This window comes from Lissotriton vulgaris, chromosome 3_1 (genome assembly GCF_964263255.1).
Source record: "Lissotriton vulgaris chromosome 3_1, aLisVul1.2, whole genome shotgun sequence".
Classification (NCBI taxonomy): Eukaryota; Metazoa; Chordata; class Amphibia; order Caudata; family Salamandridae; genus Lissotriton; species Lissotriton vulgaris.
The window spans coordinates 492,813,500-492,830,818 of NC_141689.1; the positions used below are offsets into that span (position 1 = coordinate 492,813,500).

General features: G+C 42.5%; 1 protein-coding gene across 1 annotated transcript in view; it reads right to left on the bottom strand.

Moving 5' to 3' along the window:
• Nucleotides 1-471: 471 nt before the first annotated feature.
• The window catches only part of TENT2 (terminal nucleotidyltransferase 2), a 569,767-nt gene continuing 552,919 nt past the window's right edge, over nucleotides 472-17,319 (bottom strand). The window contains exon 14 of the mRNA XM_086960733.1: nucleotides 472-1,638. Within this exon, the coding sequence (XP_086816859.1) occupies nucleotides 1,558-1,638 (81 nt within the window). The 3' untranslated portion in view covers nucleotides 472-1,557. The remainder of the gene's footprint in view (nucleotides 1,639-17,319) is intronic.

The window sequence follows — 17,319 nt, forward strand, 5'->3', positions numbered from 1 at the left end:
TCACAAGTCTACATTGTTAGGTTCAGAGTAAGAGCTTGCAGTGTATCTCCACGAATATCTTTAATAATGAAAAGTAGCCATATGTTTACACCATTAATGAATTTCTTAAACGAGCATGCCTATCTGTTCCATAGGTATTTCGAAATCTTCTCCATCTTATAAGGAGAGCATAGATCCTTACAGTAGCATGTTTACCTTTACCACTGGTTGCCAGCTCTCATTAAACAGTCATCATTTTCATACAGTCTTTGAACAATTTGTACTCCGTGTAATAAAATCTTCTTAGTTCGGGGGTGAAGGGGTTAAAACACTTACAGAAGAGTAAATTAAACTTGCCGTCTTTCTGCGATCAGAGAATAGTTAAGAAAGAATCTCTTATCCAAACAACCTACCGTTCTTGTGTGCTGCCCAGGATAAGCTAAATAGCCATTTATTGTTGCGAGCATACATACAATTAAACAAAGCACACACTTTCCATAGATAAACTTTATTTGACGCCATACAAATTAAAAGCCTGAGGAAACTTAACAAATGTGCACTTTTCCGACAACAAAGAAGGGAAAATATTTTAACAGAGGTACTAGTCTGCACTAACAAATACATAGGAAGCACAGTGTGTGCTACAGCAGGTCTACTGAGGTTTCTAACACAAATCTTAAAAGATGTTTCACACAATTTGTAATAGATGGAAAAGTTAAAATGTTCAAGATTTTTACAGTAGTGGACCAATTTACACATATTTACATACAATTCTGAAAAACAAAATTCTGCAGCCATGTTAGCAGCCATCATTACCACTTAGCTGATGTAGGCTGAAACCAGGGAGTCTCATTTTATGAGTTTCTCGCATATACAAAGAGGATAGTTGTGGACTAAATGAACATGTTTGTAGTTATTTAGTCTAGCGTCCCAACACCGTCACCTCCAGTTTTTGGTCACTTTCTACAGTAAGAGACTTCGGGTATGCCATCGAATAAAGCTCAATGAAAATTATTATCATGGATTCCAGTTCATAATGTTCGTAAAGGCCTCTTTCTGTTTCTCAGCATCTTATCAGGAAGCATTTCAACTGATGGATCATAATAACAGAACGTAACACAGAATGCCGTATAGAGAAAAGTGAGATGACCCAGCATAGCTCTTAAAACAGACTACTGTATCTGTAAAATCTCCTTGGATGTGTATGTTCTGGATCACCATTATTTTATGCAATTTTCAGATGTAGTCAAATTGATGCCAATACAAAATATATTACACTCTATTGTTCAGAATAAAGCTTCTTAGCTTAGCTTCTTCACAACTTGTAAAAATCCTGAAAGAAGTAGCACTCTTAATTTTAAACTAATTCCACTAGGGACAGTGCAAACATGTAAAGAAATAGATTTGCAATTGATCGGCCTTTTAAATGCACATCATTCTATGTAATCCATTCTACATAACCGATAACCTGGATATAGCATTTGGTGGCATGAGTAACTTCAAGACAAAGTAAACAACTGGGAGAACGTTCTCAGATAGTGTCCTTTTTATTTTCCATAAATATCCATGAGAAGTCACTTATCTTTTCTGTCCACTAATAGTGGCTCTTAAAGGCAGTATACCGTTCAAGTCCTTCTTGTCCTTTATTCTGTTGTATGACTGCAAGAGGAAAAGCATTCATCCATAAGTGAATTATACATTTCCTGTATTTTCTCTATTACTTGTATTAAGTGTGACACATTAAAAGGACACGGAAATTAAAGAAAACAGTACAAAATTTCATTTGGCAAGCCCAACAAGCCTCTATTCGTATACACCCTAAAAGATAAAGAAATATACAGTTGACATAACTTTTTTATTTTTTATTTGGGGGAGTTTGCAATTAACTGACTAGCATGGATCCTACTACGTTTTCTTACTCAGAATGTCCTGCAGAAGACAAACATTTGCTAAAATCACATTCTGTTCTCACTCATCTGTGAAGGAAAGTTTCAGAATCTGCAGATTGACAAACGTCCTAGGCGTTCCAGAGAAAAACAGTACCCAAGTTGTGTGGGTAGGCGGATCTGCTACAATAGCAACTGGTCAAAAACTGAAGAGTGTGAGGTCTGTGTGTTTTGGGTGACATTAAAACGCATGCTTTTACCATGCATGCTGTTACGACACAGTTTTTACAACACATGCTGTTACAACGCATAGCGCTTAGGGGTACTGGATAGTGAATAGTTTAATTTACTATTCCAACTCCAGTCCCCGTGGATAGCAGGGAAGGTGTTGGATAGTAAATTAAATCTATTCCCTATGCTAGAGCGCCCCCAGCGCAATGCGTTGTAATGACATGATTTGTAATAGTTACGTCGTAAAGGCACTGCGTGGTAAAAGTTGCGTTGTAACGGATGTTTCCCGTGTGCTATCAATGAGGTCTTCATATGCTTACAGTTTTGGTCTACGTCCACCAACACATAGGGAGCAGTGTTTTAATCGAGGCACAGGGCCATTGCTGGAAGTCCACGTGCGCTCAGTCATAAATGTGGGAAAATAGCCTTTTTTGACCCATACTTTGATGTTCACAGGACATTTAGAGCAAGAAATTGAGCGGAGATCAATGCATGCCACACCAACCTGAATTGCCCTGAGTCTCTCGATTTCAGAACTTTATAGAGTTGGTAGGGTTACCTGGTTGCTGGCTGACCCAGAGCTTGAACAGGGGAGGGGTAGGGGAGGAGGGTCAACCTGATGCCAGACAGTCATAATTACAATCTTCCCACAGGAAACTGTGGAGCCTTTTGGAGGGGTGGGGGCATGGGCAGATGCCACTATGGACTGCCTTCACACCATTTATTTTTTTAAATAAATAAAATATTTTCCTGTTTCTTGGGCAAGAAAGGCTGCTGGGACTAAGGAAAAGGGTGGGGCTGCCCAAAGTCAACCCATTCTTTTTTTTGTTAAATCTGTGGTTGCTTATTTATTTTTACGGAGTTTTATATAGCGCGAACGGGACCAGCAGGTATCAGAGCGCTTTACATAGCAACAGTTGCGTTACATGAGGACACATGAATTTTTGTTAAGCACGGGGAGATTAAGTGATTACCTAGAATCACAGGATATTCAGCGTCATTTCCGAGACTCAGACTTCCTGTCCAGTGTCAGTAAGTGGGGGGCAAAAAATCCACTAACAGATTAGTAATAAAAAATAAAAAAATTGGGACGGGGCCAACTTGTCCAGGCATTGGGCCTTTACACCCTCCACCGCCCCGCCCCTCCCCTCCCCAACCAATCGGCTCAATTTTTTCTTTTCTCTCTCCCTCAATGATTGCCGCTCGGGGGGGGGGGGGGGGGGGGGTGGTGGGGGGGGGTTAGTAGAAGTGAAACAAGGCCCGAGCACTGATTAAACTGTAACAAGTCTGCACCTAATAGTAGGTGCAGACTGCTTTCAGATTCACTGTGTGCCATTAGCGCGCTGATCCGAACACAATTTGAAATCTCAGGACCACAGGGTTCTTTAAAAATAAATCCTTCTGGTGTGAGCAACTAACGGTTTCTTTGCCACTGTGCAAGGATGACCCATCCTCAGCACTTGGGAAGTACTGCAGAGGCATAAACATCCCATTCTCTACAGTAGTAGCTAACAAGGATGGGGAAAAAAATGGAGAGGGGCGCAAGGTTGAATAGATATTTTAAAAGGACCATGATGATTAGGATATATGGGTTTAAGACTGAAGACTAAATAATTTAGTTAGCTGTTTTGGGCTGGTACTGTCGAGAAAGGAAGAGGTTACTGTACCTTTTGATGATAAAGTTACCTATGTCTAACTATATTTCTCCAATGTTGATATCTTTCACGCTGACACATGTTTTTGAAATATTGCTGCTGTTTGGGAGGTAATCCTTGGAATATTACTATTTTAGCAATACATGCAGTCTTGACTTCAGTAGCTCATGTCGAAATGTGGTAATTTTGTGGTCATCAAATGTGTGTATTGTCCCCGATCCTAAACACCCTGTCAGAGTTTTGATTAATCAACTTTAGTTCAAAACCTCACTAAGAAGGAATGTGGGTTGTTAAGGAAAGTGTAGAAGCCGGTTAACATATTTATTGTACAACACTGGATCTTTTCACAGACTAAGGCTTTTGAAACCAAACACCTGGGAATAGGGGCCTGCAACACATGGTCTTCAAATATACAAATTCGTCAACATTGCCAATTTCACTAGTCTTCTCTCTGGTGTAAGCGTCCACAAGGCAGTGGATCAGAAAAGTGTTCTACTGCTAGACTGTTTTGGCATACAAAGTCATGGCTGTTGTGTTGCGTCTTCAGGATATTTCGTGCTGGGAGACCATTTTTTTTTTATTTCAGCACTATTCCCGGGACAATTCCCTCGTTGGTAAATGAGACTGCCCCTTAACTAAATCATTTTGTGCAACAACATAAAATGTAAGGTGGACCAAAATGCGCTAGGTCTTTACATCTATAATATGTAATGTGCTTTGGCTGTTACAAAAGCATTCCAGGAATCCTGTCTGTGACACCGTTTAGTTATGGAGTGAAAATATAGATAAACATTAGGAATACATGTAAAGTACATCAAACGACTCCTATAAAAATATAAAGAACTGTTCTTCTGGAAAACAAACCTTAACTTTCGCTCACACGTCTCAGTAGGGGTTGGTTGTGAAAGATCAAAGAACAAAGAAAGCCTCCAAGGGACTATCTACACTTCAAATACAGTAAAAGGAGTGCCTGAATGTGAGAAATATTCTCACCAATGCTTGGATTATTTTTATTGTTTAAACTATAAACAAAGAGGTTTCTGAAGAGAATCTTATTGACCAAGGAATAACTGAAATATGGGTCTCAACTGAAGGCTGCTATAAGCCTATTTCTACTTGTGATTGGTGTGGTGAAGATGAAGAACAACTTGATGCACAGCTAGAGAAATTTGTAGTTGATCTGAGTACCTAATGAGTCCTGTACGGATGAGGCTATGACAAAGTCAGGTTGCTGAAAACCTGCTGAATATGTGGGACTTGAGTAAAAAAGTACATAAATATCTGCAGGATCATAGGCTCAAAAGGGCTCCCGAATAGACTAATTTTACTACCTCAGAAAGAGAGTATATTTCACAATCTCTGGTATTCACAGCCATGGAATTCATGCTGATCTTGTGTGGCAACTAGGTGTGTCCACCAGAGATTTATTTACTCACTGGTGGTATTTAGTTGCTTTAGTTTCCATGTCCACATCAACTGATCTTTAGAAAACAGGTTTGGGGAATTGTTCCTTCCTCCGCATACAAAAGTATTAGCGCTGGAAGTAGTATAGTTGATCTTAATCATTTCTGAAGAGGGGTAAGTGATGGTTATCAGCACAAGTCATACTGATCGAACCTGAAGAAGGTTGAAGTGGCATCTCTTGCCCTCTTCTGACCACAGGTCTTTTGTTGTATTGCCTCGTCTGATCACAGGTGTTTTGCTGAATGTACTCGAAGTGTTAAGCCAAGGAAGCATCTTTACCACTATGATTCACAGGTTTGGATAGGTGAACAGTATAACCCTTAGCAAATTCATGATGTTGTGACAGCAACCCTCGGAGTTGGGGCAGTGTCAGTAGGACTCAATTGCAGAGAGCTTGAATCCATTGGTTGTTTAAAAACTCTTACCTGATATTGGTAATCAGCAATTTCGTTTCAAAGGCATACAAGTTTGGGCAATAGCATTCCAACAGTCTTGTATTATCTTAATGAAAAGGCATGCACACTAGAAAATATTTAACATATTTCGAATAGAATTTAATTGGTTGCTGAACGTTTCATTTGTCCATGCTCGGCCTCTAGATCTGCCTTCAGATGTTATTTATTTCATCTGAACTAATCTCATAAGGATAGAAGGACCATTGATATTGTGTCACAGTTCAGCAACATGGATAGTTCTGTAGTTGTTCAGATTTATGTAAATTTTTAAAAGGATGTGCCATGGTGTTACAAGGTGAAGTCACAGTGCAGTACGGTCTTATTTTACACCTTGGTTAAAAACTTCTACGTCGATTTGTGAAATAAGCAGTTGCTATTACTCCCATTCAAATTATGTTAGATGGGACAATTAGTCCCAGTCTAATTATGCTGGTGCCTAACAGGTAGGGTTGGAAAGGGAGGGGTGAGCTGGGTCTGAAGTCCACAAGCCCATTTTTTTTAAATGATGCCAGTCATAAAAATACAATTACCCACAGTGTATGGGGTTACCAGGCTAGTCTTATTTAGCAGTAGGAGTCCCTGAAAACTAAAAATGGCAAAGCTGAGAATGGCTGAAACATTCCAACAGCTGTGTGCTGCATGATGTCCTGGCCCAGGAGATTCTTCTAAAGAAAGAGTAAGCAGAATGATCATTTATTCATTGATAGAATATAGGAAAAAAATCCCAAAAGCCCATTTTCCTTAACTGATATGTACGGACCCATTGGGGTAACACTAATTCCTACGAGAAATACTCATAAGACTGACTATATAGTCCAGTTAGAAAATGTCTTGGGTTTGAAAATAAAAATTAGCTCTTTCTGATTCTTCCTAATAGTGCAAGGCCCTACCCACACTGCTCGCCATTTCTTGAACCCTGTGCTTGGTCACAACTCTGAATCGTAAACACAACTATGCAGCCTCAATCATGATCAGACCATTCTTTAATTACCATATTCATCACCAAGCATAGATAGCCATGTCCTTGTGCCAAGCAGGAGACTTCTTCAGGTATAATCAGTCATTTGAATACCATGAAGCAGCATCCAGAGTCTTTGTTACTACATTCAATGCCAAGATCTCGGTCAGCTCAATAAGTTGGTGCCGGGGAGGAGCCTAGCCAGCAGCCGCGATGGCCGCCTAGACTCTCGGCTCCGCCGACCTTCGCGTTTTCCTTTATTATCCTGTCCTTCATCCTGCATCTCAACCCAGCGAGTGAACGGGGGAAACGATCCTGAACACAATGGTGTGTTCCCCGTCTCCTTCCGACTGATAGCGGCGGTGAGGCGTCCTTGCTTCTTTCCCGGCTCTTCGTGGGATCGACGCCGAGTCTTTGTTTGTGGGGACGGCCGGACGCGGCCACAACAACAGCGGCCACAGCAGAAGAGGCGGAGTCGATCGGCCGGCGGGAGACTGTCGCGCTGTGCTTCTCGCTGCGGCGCTTCATCCCGCTCAGCGATTTCACTTGCTTGGTATATTGTGCTCGGGGTGAATACATTGTATCCTTCCCGGCTTGGAAGTGGCCCGAACAGTTTCTTTGTTGCTCCTGTCCTGTGACGGTCGCCATTTTCCGCATCGCGCATTCGATGCCCGGCATTGGAGTCCTCAGATCGTGATTGGGGGTCGGGATGCTCGCTGGAATCGAATCGGCTGGTGCTGCAATGCGATCAGTTGCCCCCATGTATCTGACCCAGCGGTGCTTAGCGGATCATTGGAGTGGTTCGTGGTCGGTGAGTGAAAATGGCGACCTGTTTCCAGAACTGTTGAACGTCCGTGAGCCTTGGGTGACGGACACTGCTGCATCCTCTCTTCCTGAGGCACCGCTGGGGATCTGTGATGTTTTGGGCGCTTTGGAGGCTGTAAGAACTGCTTTTTGCGACAATGCCCGAGAACTGGGAAGCAGGCTCGACGTTATTTCTCCTGGTGGCCGTGATTGCCCCCAAGTGCTGCACACTGCGCCACAATCTACATCAGACCACAGTAAACTACCTACCCAGGTGCATATGGAGGCGTTGGCTGATCACGCTCCTGGTTCAACTGAAGTGCTGAGCGCAGTGGCTCGTAAGAGGTCTGGTGTTCGTGTTTTCATGCAATGGTTGGTGCATCGTCATCGGACGCCATGTCTGCCGTCTCCTTTGTGTTCTGGTGGCATGCCTCTTCACCCCTTCCAGGAACTGATGTCCTCGCTCTGGCATGCTGCTTCCGATGGATTGTTGTTTTGTTTTGATCCTCTTTGTACCACTCTTGGTCAAACAGCAACGGTTTTTGTGGACTTTGGTGGACGACCCCCCATTCTGTGTTGGCCATTTTGGGCGCCTCTATCATCCGAGGCGCCGGCTGGACTATTGGACTCCATTGACCGACTTGATCGCAGGGGGCAAGGTTAAGGGCGTTTCTTGGATCGCTACTGCTTGTGTTGCTGGGACTAGGTGGGATAAGCGGGACATTGCTTGAATTGACTGTTGGTGTCATATTGGTTGCGGGGTCCGGGGGTGGGCGGCCGAGATTATATTTTTGATGGTCTTCCTCCTCCACTGTTTTTATGTCTTCTTTTCCTTTTTCTCTTCTCTGAGTCTATATTTCGGGTCTCGGTTTTAGGGCGACAGGCACACTGCTTGGGGGGGGGGTGGGGGAGGCCGTAGCCTCTGCATGCGTGCTGGGTGGGGTTTTTTGTTTCGTTTTGGTTCTATGGGCCTTTTTTCTCTCCTTTCTTTCTTGATTCTTCTTACTCTTTTCTTTTTCCTCTGGGTCAGTTTGGTGGTTAGGTGTAGCGCTGCTTATTGTTTCTGTTGTTAGTCTCTCCACTAACATTAGTCAAGATGTTCCACGATCATGGGGCGGGTCCTGACCAGTATGTACTGTACTGTTTGTTATTTTCCTCAAGTTTTTTCTGATGATCCTCTAATTACTGCTTAGATTGTTGCTAATCCGCTGGATCACTGCCCGCCAAGTGTTCTCGATGAAGTGACTGCGTCTGATCCTTCTTATCTATAACTTTTTAAAAATAACCTCATTTATCCTGTACTCAGTGGTCCCCTCCTTTTCCAGTATGTGATGTTTCAGATAATTGTCGCTTCTCGTCTCAGGGACTGCTGAGCTGTTTTGATTTTGCCTATTGTGCTACCACCTGATTTCGAGGCCGGCCTGAATGGTTGTGGGCTCGTACCTGTAAGCTTCTGTTGCACAATAAAGGTTTCCAAAAATAAAAAAAATAAGTTGGTGCCGCACTGGCTTAGAAAACAAAAGCTTAAAATCAGAGACCCTTACAAGAGGTGTAACAATGATCTGGCAGAACTGAAAAGTAAGTAGTAGAACCAAAAATACAAATGATCTTTACCTGAAGAAACGTGCAATAAACCACTTCGAAAGACCCGCCTCATTATACACATCAAGGAAGCCCCAAACCATATAACAGAAGTCTTGAACATCTTAGCAGAAAGGAACAACATGCTAAAAGATACACCCTCCACCACACAACTGTGAATCAGTCACTAACGGTACAGCACAGTCACATTACCTACTACTTTATCCCCTCCTCTGCCCCCCTCCCCCAGCTCTTTCTTTTGCCTTATTCACTTGACTATCCATTCTAAGAAGAGCAAGTGATACGAATGGCCAAGAAAACCCAAGCTATCAACTTTGCAGTAGAACCTGGTCTCGCTGCACTCGAGAAGCACGTTCTTCTATCTCCTGCAGTGGACATCACAAGCATAATGTAATGCTCCTCTTTTAACGGGCACATTTTCTGACTCCTTAGTCGTTCAGTAATTATTTACTCTCCTTAAAAACACAAAGCATATCCTGTTGTACTGCGACTGCTAAACAAGTTCAAACCGCCCATAATCAAGTAAAATCCTGGAAAGTGGCATTCTCAAACAAGTGGAAAGATATGTGGTGCAGAAAGCCATCTTAAACAATCGCCAGCCTGGATGCAGACCTTCTCAAGGCACATAATCACCACTGGCAACATAAAATACCACCTCCTAATCACTCTAAACCAGTGATACTCAAAGTACGGCCAACCGGTGAACAGCAGCACGAGCAGCTGAACACTAATATTCAGAAAAAAATGTTAAATAAACAGGCAAGCATTTATTAACCTGCAAATAAATCCTTGCCCCTTTATTTAACATTTTCTTAGGCCTCCTTACACAATCCCTGAACCAACCAGACCCCCTACCGCCACCCTGCTGGCATTAAAGCGGCTCTCGGTCACACCACAGACTGTACTCTGTGGACCCTGGGCAAATGTTTGCGAGTACACATACGCTAGACAAAATTCAGCTAGTGGCTCTTATCTTTCTTGAACTCTTGGCTGCCTGCGACACACTTCCCTATACTAGCGAAAAGGCTCAAGGAAATGGTGCAGATACAATGAAGGCCGATTAAAGGATTTTTTTGTTCACATACAATGTGAGCCTTCACAAGGATAAAGAATCTTCCATTTCATCTTTTTGCAAAGTGCAGTGAGGAGTCCCACAGGGGCCCGTCCCTCTCCATATTATTCCAATTCTAATTATGTTTCATATTAACCCCTCCCATGCTCGTGACGGTGGGCTGTGGTGGTGACGGAACCGTTCAGTCACAAGCACAGCTCAACCGAGGGCCGTGACGGAGCGGTTCCGTTACGAGCACGGGAGCGCCGCGCGGCCCCGCCTCCCCCTTAGCGCTGCGGCAGAATAGCCGCCGCAGCGAAGGGGTTAAGCACCCACACAATGCTAAATTTATGCTGATTATAAACACATTGCTAAAGTGAACTGTGACTCCTCTGTTCTCAGTACTTTCTCACTGTCATTTGTTTTAATGTACTACTCGTGCATCTAAACTGAGTGTCCGAAAGTAAATAAAGTATTCTTCTCATTGATACTTCTTCCTGCAGATTCCTCATTTAAAGCATCTGATGAACATGATGTTAAATTCACACCAGAAAATGAAGCAGTACAGGTCACCCAGAGTAAAACTGAACTCTCATATCAGAGTAAAAAAGCAGTGAACAGCTGTAACTGGCACCTCTCTCAATCAAGAGCAGAGTAGTGGGGCAGCTTTAGTAGAGCTGATTTTCTGAGGATCCCATAAAAAAATCAGTCAGTCATTAAAACTTTATTTGGTTTGTTACAACCATAAAAGTATACACTTTACATTTTGTAAAACTTTTTAAAAACCCATAACATGATACAATCATAGGAATGCGACACATGATCATTACAGGAAAGATAACACGGCTCCTTTAGGTACTAATCAAATATCTTCCTAAAATTATTAGAATCACAATAATTTACACATATATATACAAACCTTCCAAACACAGAATACATACATAACTGTTATAAAACTGCGGTCTAATTTTATATTAAGGAAACTGCTTGCGCCTATTACTCTGTACACTGGAGAGACACCCTAACTTTGCTCATGAATTTCCCCGAAGCACAGGCTATATCTAAGTTTACCATTTCCACTAAAAGGTTAGCAGCTTGCATCCTATTCATAATCCTGTATTTTTTAAATATTGGGCATAAAATCTCTTTTCGTATATCTAAAACCATCCTACAGTCTAATAAAATATGTACACTATGACAGGAGGAACCTAACATACAAGTACTCTTACATCACTATTTATCATGAAATTTTTGACCCTATTGTTTTATTCCCATTCTCACTTTTAATACCTCACTTCTTATACGGTAATTCGGTAAACTGTCTAAAAGGGGATACGGTTTATTTTTTAAATGTTTTTATTTTATTTAATGCGATTTTATATAGTGCAAACTTTACCCGAAGTTGTCAGAGCGCTTTACATAAGAACCAGTTGCAAAACATAAGGATTTAGGATTACATGCGTTACATAAAAGAGGCGAACAGAAAAAATTGCAAATGTACAAGATGTAAAGTCACACAAGGAAGAGATACAAACAGAAAGAAAAATTGCAAATGTACAAGTAGTAAAGTCACTCAAGGAAGAGATACAAATGGATATACTCTAAGAGTCACATAGGAATGGTATAGAGTACAAAGGTCTACTGCATATATTAGTGATTAGAGTTATCTCTATATACATATAAACACATAGTAGATTTTCTCAGGTCAAGACCCAAAAAAAAAACCACCAGAAAAGCAGAGTTCCATTAAGTGGGGTCAGAGGGGGGACGCAGTCACAGCACCAAGGGAGGGTGGGAGGGATACAAGGGTATGGATAAAAGGCAAAATAGAAAAGGGAAGAAACATTTGAGGTTCGTCAAGGGGGAAAAGAGGGAAAAGGGAATGGACAAGATGGCGGGTCAGGGTCCAGAGAAAAACGGCCGAGAACAGCAGCAAAATGGCGGCTAGGACAAAAGAAAAAGTAAAGAAGTCTGGACAACATCTCCAAAAATGGCTGGATTCACAAAAGTCACCAAAGTAAAAACCTGTACTTGTCGTTAGCCGTCCGTGCTGCAACTGCCCCCTCCTTCCTGAGAACCCAGAAAAGGGACGTAACAGTCTTCATCCTCCACTGCCTCCATAGCCACTGTGATAAACGGCACTCCATACGCTTCTCTTAATGATACTCTTGTTTCTTTCTCCCAGGATAACTCACTTAAGGAAATTTCACCTCTGCACCACTGTGAAATTTTTAGGGGGGTGGGGGGGGGGGGGGGGCGGGCTCCCCTGACCCTAGACGCTGCCAAAGACGTATTAGGGCCATACCGGCGGTTACTGCCCAAGAGGTAAATCCCAACTCTAATCTTGCTGCTTGTACCGTTGATTATTTAGGCAGCGAGAACAAGCTTTTCAGGATAACTCCTTCCTCTTTATCCCAATTTTTTTCCCCACTTAGAAGGAGTACCTCTGCCCCGTATAGAAATTGTGCGGGGACCATTGCTAGGTAGGCCTTTATAACCGGCCCATCTGACATTTCACCATATACACTATTGAATCTTTTTAGACCCTTCATAGAAGCCGTTGCCCTCATTTTTAACACTTCCAGATGGGTAATCCAGTTCAGGTTACTCGTAAACCAAATTCCCAGGTATCTATATTCTGTTACCCTCTCGAGTAATTCTGTACCAAGACACCAAGGGAACCGGGTCTTACTTCTACCGAAACATAATATTTTGGTCTTCTCCATGTTCACTACTAATTTTTAGTTTAAGCAATATTTATTAAACATGTTTAATTTTCTCTGGAGACCTATCTCGGTCTGGTCCATAATCACCAGGTCGTCTGCATATAGCAGAAAAGATATGTGATTACCTCCTAATTTTGGGCTAGCCCCTCTAACCTCTCTTAATTTCTGAGGTAAGTCAGCTATGAACAGGGAAAAAAAGCAAGGGGGCTAATACCCAGCCCTACCTCAGGCCATTTCCAATCTGGATCCTCCCAGACAATCCACCCTCCTCATCCAGGATTACCTGGGCCCAGTTATTTGTATGTAAGGCCTGAATAATGGCTGCTCCCTACCCACCAGGTCAAATGCCATGCGGAAGTCCACAAAGCAGCAAAATAAATTACCCCTCTGCTCCATCTACTTCCGCGCGGCCGCCCAGAGAGCAAAAGAATGGTCAACCAGTGAATGCCCTTCTTTAAATCCACCCTGTTCTGGAGGTACTATGAGATTATCTTCTGCCCAATCTTTCAGCAGACCTAGGATTACTTTGGAGAATACTTTTCCCCAATATCCAGGAGGTTTATTAGGCGATAATTTTTAGGGGAATTTGCATTGCCTTTTTTATGTATCGGTCTAATGATGGCCCCTTTCCAACTGTCTGGCATAATTTTGGTATTTAATATTCTCACAAACATCTTTGAGAACAAATCTGCCCACCAGTCTATATTAGTTTTTATAATGACAGCAGGTAGATTGTCTGGGCCGGCAGCACGTGTTAAATTTAATTCAGCTATTATGGTCTTAATATGGCCTTGGGAGAACTGCACCATTACTTCTTCCCTGACCCTGGCCAGCTGGAAGATAATATTCCCCCCCCCCTTGGCCATTTGCCGAAAAAGTCCTCAAGGTAGGTTACCCACTGATCCTCTGGGACAGAACATTGCAGGGTCCCTGCCGCTTTCCCCGTACATTCCTCTATCATTTTCCAAAAGCCTTTGACATTTTTTTCTTCAATTGCCTCAAGTAAATTCATCCAGCATTTTTCTTTAAAATATCTTTTTTCCTCTAATAGTTGCCTTGTATTTTATCCTCAGCTTCTTAAGTGCTAATAAAGCTGCATCCTTATAGCTACGCCTAAGGCATCTTTCATGTTGCCTAATAGCGGCCAATACTTTCCGTCAGTCTTCGTCAAACCATGGTTTATTACTTAAATGTAATGTAGCTTTATTAATAAACCGTGGCTTCCCCGTTTGATTTTTATCCTGAGGCATTCTACCAGTTGTCTTATTATATCCTCATACCAGGATATATCCTCCCCTGGTGGTAGATTTTCTAAATCAACTACTATCTGGAATGCACTCAGTTTCTTTATATATTCCTCACTAATCCGGGTTGTGAGTCGACTTGGATATTCAACATCTACATGTAACACTTTCTTTCTCAACGGGTCCCTGTTTACCTGCATTTCCATCAATAATGGGAAGTGATCGCTACCCTCTACCTGGAGTATTTTGAAGTGTTGCATTAGATGGAAGCACCATGCCTGGGCAAAGGCATAGTCTATGGGGCACATTTGCTGCCCTATTTTAAAGGTACGCTTTGCTGGCCAATCCATTTCTTTCCTACCATTAAAACAGACCAAACCCCTAGCCCCCAGTAACCGTCCAAGCTCCACATCTTGGTTTGAGAGCTCACTGCTGGTGAACATTGCAAACTCTATATTATACGCTTTTAGCAAGTCGCTATGCCAAGCATCAATTTTTTGGGGGTTTAGTCTACGATTAAAGTCACCTATTAGGAGCACATCTCTTGGGTAAATTTCATGTAAGTTCTCTAAATCCTTTTTTAAATGCTTCAGCAACACTTTATACTCATATTTTCCCCCCTTTCTGCATGTACACATTAATAATGCATAGGCATCCACCACCTACGTTGTTATTTAACATCAGCACTCTGCTACCTAGTGCCCAATTGCACTTTAAATCAAGGAGATATATATCTCTCGCTATCCTTGTGGAAACCAACGTCATCTGGCCACCTGATGCCCTACCTATTTGGTTCTTCCTTGCAGGTCAGTCAATACTGAACTTTTCCCAATGCTCCACTATTAACCTTTAAAGCCCTCTGCCTTTGAAGGATGAAGAGATGGACAGAAAGCCAACAATGATGAATCTGTGCAAGAATAAATCTAGGAACTCTCCAACTACCTTGTTTAGGGGGAACATATGGTAAACATACTTTTGGCAGATGTAATGGAAACTTGCAAACTAGTCCTGTTAGTCAACAAACGGCAAGCATGGATGACTCAAGCAAACCCCCTCACAATCATGTAAGCATCAGAGTTGCTAGACATATGTCTTCTGTATGGCAATGAAAAGCTGTACACCCTATTTGTCTTTGTTTCTTTTCCTCATGGGCCCATCATCACAAGGCAAAGGTGCCCATGTCCTCTTCACAGGCTATAAGGAACTTGCATTAAATACAGTCCTTCTAACCTGCACCTCAGATGTGTGGCCTAGCTACCAACTATCCCCTGTAAAGCAGTGCGAAACAAAAGTTTGAGGGGGCCCCTGCAATGTACACGGAGGGGGCCCCCTCAACAGATTTTATCCGGAGCGCTCAGACTGGAGTAGTGTGCTGAGGGGGCTCCACGTAGCTGTGGGCCCCCCGCAGTGTGGGGGATGCAGGGGCCTGTGTTACGCCCCTGCTGTAAAGGCAGACTAAAAATACATTAAACTGGTCATTGCCTTCCTTTAAGAGGTTTATCGGGTGTATGTACAAGTGTTTTACTTCTGTGAGGTTAGGAGGTTCATGAGGCTGATGTCCATTTGGGAAAACGGCAATTAACTGCACAAGACAGTGTTTTGGTCGCAGGCATGCTTTGTTCATAGTGGACATGACATTCCTCCCATTTCTATTTACGTCCACAGCTCAACAGTTGTCTGATGTATTTTATGTGGAAATATATACATTAGATACAGAGTTTGTCGTACATATGACGAGCTCCCAAAGAGCTCAATTGTCACTAGGTAATAGACAAACATTCTGATGTTCAAGATTGAAAGTGTTTGCAATTACAGACAGACCTGCTGGGAAGTGAGGGGTGCAGTGCATGAGGAACAGAAATATGATCGATTCATCTCTTGGCAAATTTGTTGCTGTGCTAAAACATGAGGTGGGACAGAAAATTTTATTGGCCTCCTCTGAAGGAAAACTGCAAGAGTGTTAAGGTTCTCTGAATTCCGAGGCGGTTACTAATTATTGATATTCTTGTAGGAATCTGTTTCAAAGCTTCACTGTCTGGTCGGAGAAAAAGCTTTCGCCATATGAGACTTTCTGAAGGAAGATGGGGAAGTCTTCATAAATTTCCACAGAAAAGCAGACTCCTAAAACCTGTATATCTCAGTCAAGATTAATGGCACAGAGATATCCACTTGAATAAATCCGTTAGTAGCCAGAGTCAAAACATGACCTGCTCGACTTTTACTTGGTTGGGGTCTAGAATAACTTTATCTCAACAAAGCATTGCTGTTAAAAGGGCAGGAGAAAACCTTTGCTTAGATAGGGAGCAGATGCGCTATATGCTTTCATTGCAGTGGTGAAGGTCCCACAAATCATGCAGCTACTAATGTTCATTTGCTTAATTTTCTTCTACCGGAAGTGGAGTAAAATGAATGCAATGTTTGTTGCTTTTTTTAAGCAAGTCCTGCTCAGGGGCTGTGTACTTCAAAGCCGATGTGGCACAGCAGCCTTTATTTTATCTACTCATGATATGGCATGCTGTTCAAATGACGACCAGGGCTTGGTGCACCATCCCGGATTGCATCACAGCGCACCTTTCAAACATTGCGCCTGGTGCACACTGGGATAGTATGCCCTATTGTGCTAAATATACTGCCCTCAGCGAAGGCGCAAACACAGATTGGCTGATTGAAAGCAGATTCAGGTTTCACAGTGCAGGACGCAACTCGCTTGCACTTAAGAGGGAAAAGAGATCCTCTTGCAGGCGGATGCAGTGAGTGAGTGCACTCGCTAGTTAGCAGGAGGATATCTAGGGATACATGGATCCTCTTTAACCCCTCCAGAGGACTGAACTATGGGGGCGTTCTATTAGTGTACCACCTTTTTGTGGCCTACTTTTGGTCTGCCTCTTAAGAGCCCCTTCTCCCGAAGTCCGTATTAGGGTTTACTCGGGTGCTCTTTTGCAAACAGATGCCATACTGCAATGTTCTTGTGGAATAAAATAGATTTTCGTCTGCCTACCTTTCAACAAAAGCCATACTTATTCACACTTTCCATATTGACAATCATGAACTCTTAACATTTGCTGTATTGACAGGCGATTGTAGATCACCACATGTAGAATAAATTCAAGAAACTCAAGCAGTCCATGCCTCCCAAAGCTAAATACACAGAGTTTCTGTGCTGGTGGAAAAATCCAGATTGAGCCAACTAGTCTCTTGACTTTAGGCGCACAGGCGACAGATTTCAAATCATGTAATATGGTCTCACCACATACCATCAAAATA